The sequence below is a fragment of the Adiantum capillus-veneris genome, chromosome 10 (genome assembly GCF_014529385.1).
Source record: "Adiantum capillus-veneris isolate H3 chromosome 10, ASM1452938v2, whole genome shotgun sequence".
Classification (NCBI taxonomy): domain Eukaryota; kingdom Viridiplantae; phylum Streptophyta; class Polypodiopsida; order Polypodiales; family Pteridaceae; genus Adiantum; species Adiantum capillus-veneris.
In genome coordinates, this window is record NC_140940.1 from 35192007 (window position 1) to 35202332 (window position 10326).

Here is a 10326-nt window from a genome sequence, read left to right on the forward strand (position 1 = left end):
ATAGTGCTCCCTCTTATTTCAATTTCAATAAGAGTAAAAAGACAAACCCTCCATGGGTCACTTTCAATTCAAAAGAGAGATAGATGCTTTTTTTTCTTAAGTTGCAAAAGTGAAGGGTTTGTGGCCTAAAGGCTTTCTCACGAGAAAAAAAAAAAGAATCGAGAGAGAAAAAAAGAGCAAGTTCTCGCATCACGCAATGAGAGGGAGATAGGATGCACGCCCACGCAGCGAGAGAGAGATAGGAGCTTTTTGCTCACATCGACGAGAGAGAGAGAGACTTTATACCCATTTGTCCACATATTCACTTGCACTCGCCTTCACTTGTATATGTGCATTCATACGCACACACGACCACTCGCACGCGGACACATACGTATCCGCATTCGACAGTCGACACACACGCGCATTCACGTGCGCCACATTGTACATTCGCTTTGCACACACACGTTCACGCGCATCACCCCGCACATTCCGCACCGCACACCCCATTGACCCGATTGCCCGAGATTAGACATAGGAGCCCGACTAGAGACCGTGCACACATCGAGAGTGCACTTTGCGCATACATGATGGCCATGACGAGCCAGTGCTGCGAGTATATATTGCTCACGCTAATAGACGAGCACAGAGGCCGACCCACCTACACAGACACACAGGGATACTTTTTTGTCCAGTGTCCTGCCTCCCTTGGCCCCACACAGACATTCCAGATAGTGCGAGTCCGTCTCAGCGACATGCTGGATGGCACATTTAGAGATGATTTTTGTGCCACTTACGTGGTCGACTATTCGATTAGGCGAGAGGAGATAGAGCTAGTACACGCAGACGACTGCTTTGAGGCATTCGACCACCCTGAGCAGGTTATATTACAGCGGGTAGGTCACCGAGTGATCTATACTGATAGTGCTCAACGTCGATATCAGTTAGAGTGTCGTGCATCCAGTCGACGCCTATCCAGAGATGTTGTGACACTAGTTGGCGAGCCTAGAGACAGATGCTACGAGAGCACCGCAGGCACTGAGTTTTACTTTTTGACTTGTGGGTTGCCATATGATCCTCGACCGACCCAGCGCCCTGCTTCGAGTAGGAGTCCCTCACCTCCTCTAGACATAGTGCCACCACCCAGGACACTCAGGAGACCACCGCCAGGGTTCTTGTCACCTAGACCTGATTTGCTGCCAGGCGTTTCAAGCTACCACGAGTCTAGAGCGATGCACACCTCGGCGAGTGCTAGTACTTTGCGTACCACTCATAGTGAGACTGAGAGCAAGAGCCCGCGAGCGACATATTTTAGGGAGTCTCCACCTCGACACCTTGCACCATCTAGAGACCCATCCCTGCCTCTAGTGACACATATTAGAGACCATACGAGAGAGGCGACGATGACCCCAACACCACCGTTGAGAGCACCAGAGTTCGGGCACGGTAGACTACACAGTGTAGATATGAGTGTCCCTAGACCACTGACCACTACGCTTCAGGCACCACTTGAGGCTAGAGAGACCGCAGGTAGCACGATACAGATAGAGGGTCAGATTCTATGTATCATAGGCCAGTACCAGCGTGGTGTTGCCTTCTATGTTGATTTACATGACCACTTATATGTGCGGATGGCAGACCCACAGCGACCACTGTCTTTACCTAGGCAAATTGTGAGAGTCTACACACAAGCCGATAGAGCAGTCCTTATTGATGAGCTTGGAGAGCAGTATCGCTCGATTGAGACCCTTGACTTCGATGATATTGAGCGAGCACACCCAGATGATCGCCTAGACACGCAGACACATCCTAGGCTAGTGGAGCTTCACAGAGTTGAGCAAACCATGACCTATCTAGACGAGCTCGGTCGTAGGTACAGACGCTTGTCGATTGGTGGATCCAGAGATCCTTCAGCACACTTTCTTGCACATTTGATAGGGGATCCACGTGAGCGAGTTTATAGGGATACCGGCCACGCAGTGTACATTTTGACTATAGGTCTACCCTACTCCCTTCGACTTAGGCATCATGACTTATGTTTACCCACGACGGCCATGCTAGCTCCACGGTTACCGAGAGCTCCGAGTCCTCCAGTCACACCAGTTGCGATATCACCACCTAGGCCTCCTTTGTTGCGACGTATTTTACCACCTTGGGAGAGGCCCTATGAGGATGACGCCTATCTTGACGAGCGAGTGACCGCACGAGAGAGAGCCGCTCAGGACACACCTATGCTTGAGCCTACACGAGAGCCTCTCAGGAGTGTTCCACGACAGATAGCTCCAGCACCCCCGAGACTAGAGACCACTCAGAGCATTGTTAGGGAGCCTACACCACCTGTCGCTCTCGTCCACGAGACTTCTAGCGTTGTGCAGCAAGAGACCTCACAGAGTCGCACATTGAGTGGCTTCTCCTTCTTCTTCACCTTCCTCCTCTTTCGATGAAAGCTATGGCAGTTCAAGGAAGGAGGAAAGAGTATCTCTTTTCTCACCTATGATGCCACCTTTGGTGCTACCAACAAAGTGTTGGCCTTCATCCAACAATTTGATGCGGCCTTTGGAGACGAGGTCTTTGCAGAGTCCTCCAAGCTATGCCATGTAGCTATGCACTTCCAAAAATCAGCTCTTCAATGGTGGTCTAGCCTTCGTGGCAACGGCGAAAACCCCAAAGACATGGAAAACTCTACGAGTTTCCATCATGAAGCAATTCCTTGCAATCAATGCAAAGGACAAGGACAAGGACAAAGTTCTTATTGAATGGTAGTATCTTGAAGCTTCTCTCTCATGAGTCTATCCATAAGTATGTAGACAAGTTTTGGGATTTACATCTCAAGGCTACTGTCTTTCAAAAGATAGACTTTGTCGAGAAAAGGCAGTAGTTATGTGCGGGATTACCTAAAGAGATGGCCAAATACATCAACTCTCAACGGATTGGTTCTATAATGAAGTAATCCATCACACCATGGTTTCTTCATGCATAAATTTCCATCAAGGGGCTAGAGGAGTGTCAAGCCTATGGAAAAAAAAGATAAAAATGATGCAAAGGGAAAACACCAATGCTCAAAATTCTTCGCAAGGAACTTCCAACACCAACAACAACAACAATCGGTCCAAGGAGAAAAGAGTTTACAAAGGCAAAAAAAAAACTCTCTCCTAAAGAGCTTGACGCTTTTCGCAAGGACCATAAGTGTTTCAAGTGTGGGGAGCAAGGATATGGCTATCGTTCTTGTCCCAAAAAGAATGCTCGCAATGAGACTCCTAGGGCTTACACCATCAAAGCTCCAAAAGAGGATGTTCATTGCAAAGGATCATCACTTTCCTATGCTTGGGAAAAAGTAAGAGAGCATGATGCCTTCATCTTGTTTGACCCTCGCTCTACTCACAGCTTCATATCAATGGAGCTGGCCACCAAGTTGGGCATTCAAGCTTTGAGATGGGAGATATGGTAATGGCTGACACAGCTTTCAAGGGACATCAAGCCTCCGTTACTCCTTTGATTCGAAAGTTGAGGCTTCATGTCCAAATCTATGTCAGCAAAGAAGACTTTTTCATCTCTCCTCTCCAACCTGAGGACTCTATCCTAGGGGCACCATGGTTTGATTGCATGCCTGCCAATATGAAGTTCCCTGAAAGGAGAATTTACTTCACCTACAGGGGAAAGAACATGTATATAGATGCTAGTGAGCGTGGTCTCACTATTCCACTTGTAAATCCTCCTGCTTTTGATAAGTCAATGAAGAGCTCAGATTATGAGTATATAATTTTTGTCAAAGAGTCTCTAAAAGATCCTAATGTTTCATCAAATGTAAATGGTAGGAATCAAGAAGAGTTAGACATGTCTAATTTTCTAAAAGGATTCCAAGATGTGTTAATGGATGATATCCCTATGGACTTACCTCCAAAATGAAGGGATGATGACCTTTGCATTGAGCTCCTTCTAGGGAGCTCACTGCCTAACAAGCCTCCTTATTGATTCTCTCAAGCTCAAAAAGAGGAGATTGCGAGGCAAGTATAGGAATTGTTAGAATAAGGGATGGTGAGGCCTAGTTCCTCTCCCTTTTGTTCTCCACTCCGTTTAGTGCAAAATAAAGATGGTACACATCGTATGTGTGTAGACTATCAAGCTCTAAACCATATCACTATCAGAAACAGACTTCATGTGCCTCGGGTAGAAGATCTGTTTGATAAGCTACAAGCATCTACCTACTTTAGTGAGATTAACCTTAAAAGTGGCTATCATCAAATAAAGATAGTGGATGAAGATATCCTAAAGACTGCGTTTCGCACAATGTTTGGTCTTTATGAATATCTAGTCATGCCTTTTGGCTTGACTAATGCACCAGCTCCATTTAATCGTCTAATGGAGAAACTTTTTAGACCTTATCGCAAATTCACTAGAGTTTTGTTTGATGATATCATCATCTACTCCAAGTCTTTGGAGGAACATAAGAAATATCTCCAAGTGATTTTTCAAGCATTGAGGAAGAGCAAACTTTTTCTCAACCAAAAGAAAAGTGAATTTTTCCTTCAAGAGATTCAATACTTAGGTCATATTATCTCTCAAGATGGTGTCCATATGGATCCATCAAAGTTAGAGGTAATAAAAGCATGGCCTAATCCAAGGAATTGACATGAGCTAAGAAGCTTTCTTGGTATGTGTGCATACTATAGATGCTTCATAGCAGAATTCTCTCAAATAGCAGGATCACTACATGACTTAACTAAGAAGAATGTTAAGTATGTACGGACTGCTAAGGAGCAAAATGCTTTTGATAAGCTCAAGGAGAAGCTTACCTCCCAGCCACTCCTCATTCTTTCGGATCTCTCAAAGCCATTTGAGGTTTGAAATGTGATGCTTGTGGTGGTTTCCTTGGAGCAGTTTTGCTTCAAGAAGGGCATTCCATAGCATATGAGAGCCGAAGGCTCAATACAGATGAATGAGTCTTAGGCATTTATGAGAAAGAGCTTTTATTTTTTCTACATGCCCCAGACAAGTGGAAGCACTACCTATTGGGTACTCCATTTATCCTACAAACCGACCAGCAAAGTCTCAAGTATTTCATGACGCAAACCATGCTTTTCGACAAACAAATGAGGTGGGCAAATTTTCTTTCACAATTTAATTTCCATATTTCTCATAGTGCTGGTAAGCACAATCAAGTAGTCGATGCACTTTCACAACAACCAAAAGTTAATGTGGTGTATATAGCTATTCACAATGATCTATCCTCTATGATAGATGAGTATGCTACTAACCCTGACTTTAGAGAAATAATGTCAACCCTTGCTTTGGGGAAGAAAGAGGAACCATTCACCTTGTAGGATGGTTATCTTCTCCACGGCAATAGTCTATGTGTTACCCATTCCCTTCATGATTAAATTATGTATGAATCCCATGCTCCTCCCTATGTGGGGCATAGAGGTATTCAACCTACTCTTTGAGGAGTAGAGACGTATTTCTATTGGCCTACCATGAAAGTGGACATACAAGAGTATGTTTCAAAATGTGTAGTATGCCAAAAGACCAAATATGATAGAGGGAAGCAATCTGGATTACTCCAGCCATTGCCTATCCCAAATTCACCCTCGGAGAGTATATCCATGGACTTCATCTTTGGATTACCCAAGTCTATCCATGTGAATACGGGAATATGGAAATAGGCGACAGGTTTAGCAAGCAAGAACACTTTATTGCAGTCAAAAAGACTATTAAGGCACATCAAATGGCAACTCTTTCATATGACAGATTTTCAAACACCATGGATTACCAACATCCATCGTGTCAAATAGAGATCCTAGAATGACCAGTAATTTCTGGAAAGGTCTCTTTGAAAATCTAGGAACAAAATTGAATTTCTCTTTAGCCTATCATCCACAAACGGATGGTCAAAGTGAGATAGCTAATCTTACGATACTCGATCTACTCAAAACTTTTGTTACCAAAGTAGATCAACGCTCACAATGGGAAAAGTACATACCTCTTGTAGTGTATGCCTACAATATTACTACATACTTCTACAAGAAAAGCACCTTTTGAGATCATTGAGGGAAGACCTAAAAGTCCCTTGTTACTCAAAGTACATGGGAAGATTTTCCTTGCCGATGAGTATAGATGTGACCTACAAGAATCTTTTCAAAAGATTATGGAGGCTATATCCATCTCTCAACAAAGGCAAAAAGTTGCTACTGACAAGCACAAAAGGGCCTTAACGTGTAAAGAAAATTATTGGGTCTTACTTAAGTTTCCTAAGGCTCGATTAAGGCAAACGACGGGAAAAAATCCTATGGGCCATCAAAAGTATTATGCTAAGCTAGCAAAAAGATACTATGGTCCTTTCCAAATCCTGAAGCTCATCAATGAGACAGCTTACCAACTCAAGTTGCCCAACCATTGGATCATACACAATTCCTTTCATGTAAACCTACTTAAGTCCTACAAAGGAGAGCCACCAAATGAACCAATTATTGAAGACCCTCCCGAAGTTGAAGACCAAGAAGAGGTGCTACAACCCTAAGCTATCCTTCATCATGAAAACAAAGTACTACGACATGGTAAAATTATCCAACGGTATCTTATTAATTTCAAAAACTATCCCTTTTGAAGATGCTAGATGGATGCAAGGAATACAGCTTAAGGATAGTATGAACCTTGTCAATGCTTACAATACTACATTAGAGTAAGCAAATGTACAAATTTCTTCTAAATGACCCATGTTTTTGTCTTGTAAGACTAGTTCTCTTTTTAATTGTGCACAAATTTAAATAGTATGCATGCTTATCATGTTTGTGATGACAAAGTCTATCAAACACCAAGTAGAATTTGTCACTCTACTTTGGAGAATCAAATGAACTAAAGAGCAGACATGCTTGCGCGGAAGCTATGTCTCCCTAGCACCAAATAGATTAGTCATCCATCTTGGAAAGATGTCATAGGATAAAAAGGGATCCTCTACCCGCTAAGTAATATTGACTAATGACTAAGGCTTTATCTCTTCTACCTCATAGTTGAGGACCACTATTATTTCAAGAGAGAGGTAATGTCATAAAATCTAAACCCAAATTATTTTCTCATATTAAACTGATCATTTAATGTGGGAGAATAACGGGAACAAGGGTTAAGATATAGATCTATCTAAACTCGAGGCAAATGGTAAAGGGGCCCAAATGAGAGATGGACTATCAAAGAGCAAGGCTAACCAAGGGGGCATAATACCTTAGGGTTAGCTTCATTGAAGACCTCCAATATTTAGTGTAAAAGTCTTTTGACCTTAAGTAAGCTAGGGTTGAGCTTGTAGTGGAAACCCAGTGGAAACCCGGCCCAAGCTTGAGGTGCTTGAGGTGGGAACCCGGCCCATGCTTAAGGTGCTTGAGGTTCTTGATGGCTGAGATTCCTTAGATGCTTGAGGTTCTTGATGATTAAAATGCTTGAGGTTCTTGACATGCTTGAGATGCTAGGGTTGTACTTGAGGTGAGAACCCAGTCCAAGCTTAAAGTGCTTATTTCTCTTATGAAATGTTTCTTCTTACTCTTCCCAACCCTCATTCCCTGCTAGCTCTCTCCACCTTCGAAGGTGTTTGAGGTCTTGGGATAGTTAAAGCTTTCTTCAAAGTTTACGTTATGATTGTGATTCATGGAGTTTTCCATGTTCATTGCATCACCTAGGTCACAAGGAACACAAAGATTGCATTGTAACAAGTCTCTCTTAATGGGAGAAATCATAATACAAATGTCTATTGGAGGGGGGACCGGCTCCACATAAATCTAGTCCTCAATTGTTGTCATGCTCTCTAAATTCTCTCTCTTGCAAAAGTATTGTTCATGCCAAGTTAACCAAATGCTATGTTAATGTTTCTACTATCAATTATGTTCACCCGCTATGCTCACAAAGTAATTCCTCAAAAGTACTCTCAAGTTAATAGGCCAATTTTATTACAAGAACCTATGGCCTTAAAGCTAGAGGATGGTCTAGGGGTCAATGTAGAATCTCTCAAAGAGCATTTGAGCGATTTAATGGAACCAATATATGCACTAGAGTAGCCCTTTGTCCCTAGGACCATAGGATCTCTAGTTGCAATAGAGAGAAACCTATCGCCCTTGAGCTTATGCATTGGCATCTTGTGGCCCTAGGTCCATAGGATCTCTCACTTGAATAGAGGAAAACAACCTATGGCTCTTGAACTTATACATTGGCACCTTATGGCCCTAAGTCCATAGGATCTCACATCATACTAACTTGGCACTGTATAGTGCACCGTGGAAGCCCTATGCCCCTAGGGCCATATGATCTTTTTTGAAATAGAGGAAAGCCTATAATATATTCCGAGTATGGGTAATACTATATAACCAAGCTAGGATGCAGCTTTTGAAATTCTAGTAAGTCTAGGCTTACGTTAGAGTTCATAGTTTAGAAATAAACTAGAAGGCAATGGGGTTTTGTGCATTACATACATTGTCATGTAGACATGGGTGTGAAAATATGCCGCAACCGTGAATATAGGCATTGACTAGTAAAGACAAGATTATAACCCGGTGGTCTTGATCTTTGTGCACCTTTAGAATGAGGTGTACGGGGATTGGGCATGGCTAGAGAAAGTAAGGCAGTCTACACTATGCAGATGTAGAATCTCTTTAGGGACATTTATGCCACTCAATGGCACCTATATAGCAACCATGTATATATAAAGTCTTAATAGATTAGAGTACACCCTATGGCCGTAGGGTCATAGGGTGATAATGAAGAAGCTCTAAAGGGAATTTAGGCTACTCAAGGACACCTACATGGGCACCATCAATATAGGAATTTGAGACAATTAGAGGGCACCTTATGGACCTAGGGCCATAGGGTGCCAGTGTAGAGACTCTAGAGGGGCATTTAAGCCATTCAAGGGCTAGTAATTTGGTACCCTATGTCCACAAGGTTCCTCTAGTTTCATAAGAGATCCTATGATCCTAGGGCCATAGGAATTCTAGATGCACTTATAGAACCATTTGTTTGGCACCCTTTGGACCTAGAGCCATAGGGTTCCTCGGTAACATACAAGAGACTCTATGGCCCTAGGTCTATATGGGTGTATTAATATCCAGCTTGATAAAATATATGTTGTTTATTTTATAGAAAATGGCACCTAAGAGAATGTCAAAGTCAGCTGATGCAAGAGGCTCTACACCAAGTTCATGGTATCTATATTTTCACTTACCAGATGGTGAAAGTGATGAGAGGGTCCATTGATTATTTCAAGATAAAGAGAAATCACCCTTGAAAGACCGTGGGGTTGCTAATGACCTAAAGAAATATTGTTCAGATCTTGATTTGTCTCCATGTCTTATGGTAAAGCTACTCAATAGTGATTCCTACTTGTTGGAGCGTGTGGCCTTTGCTCAAGGCTTGGTGAAGTTTGATTGTGATGCATTGTCAATGTCAAAAGCAGGGTGGGTACATCTTACAGAGGACTCTCCAAGTGAGAACTTCATAGACATATATATTAAGGGATTTAAGAAAGTCACTCAGTACTTGGATAAATTGAGTAGCACGGAGAAGAATTAGAAGCGGAAGAATGACAATATAGGTAAAGTAGGTCAAGCTAAAACTCTTAAGGAGAGTGAGAATCCCTCACTCGGAGAAAACAGTACATATGTGGCCCAAGAAGATCTTCCAATTATACATTTAGAGACTCAATAAGCAGGACATTCCAGTGTACTTGTAGCCCTCACAATTGAAACCCCTTGTGGTAGTGGTCATGGACTCAACCTCCTTAGTTGTGATGAACTCAATTGTACAACCAAAAGAAAAAGATCTATGATAAAGAAGTTGAAAACACTTCTAAGACTAGGCTAGATGGATATGTTGGAATTGCACGCTATTTTAAATTTGGAGTGCAATTTACCCAATTGATCCCTGTTGACCAATGCAACCTTGCACCCAAAGACTACAAATGCATACCCTTGTCATATATGTATGTGAAATACCTTTTGAAGCAGTTTGCAGGGCACTCTAAACTAGTCTCCACTCCCGTAGACCTGATGCCATATAATCCAATTACAAAAATGCCTCTCTAAAAAGTTGAAGTGCATGGAGACAAGCTAGTTACATATCACTATTTGATTCTCTGTGGCCAACATTCCATCATAGCAGCTAGAGATTTTTTGCGCAACAAGAACACTAGTATGCTTTCAGGAAAGAGTTCTACAAGTGGTGGATGCTCCCAAAAAGGCTGTTGTTCAAATATCCAAGATGAAGAACATGGAGAGAATAATAGCATTGAAGCACCAACCTTATGTGGAGGTCTTAAATCATGGTCATGGTCACTTGATTGCCTACTCTAAACCAACAAAACCCAAGGTAGGAGTT

At 42.4% G+C, this 10326-nt stretch overlaps 1 protein-coding gene across 1 annotated transcript; it reads left to right on the top strand.

Moving 5' to 3' along the window:
* Positions 1 to 734: 734 nt before the first annotated feature.
* LOC147448681 (uncharacterized) lies at positions 735 to 9522 on the top strand. Its single transcript, XM_086521436.1, has 3 exons — positions 735 to 2297; positions 9094 to 9198; positions 9313 to 9522. The coding sequence occupies exons 1-3, from the start codon at positions 735 to 737 to the stop codon at positions 9520 to 9522; spliced, it is 1878 nt and encodes a 625-aa protein (XP_086377562.1).
* The last annotated feature ends 804 nt before the right edge of the window (positions 9523 to 10326 follow it).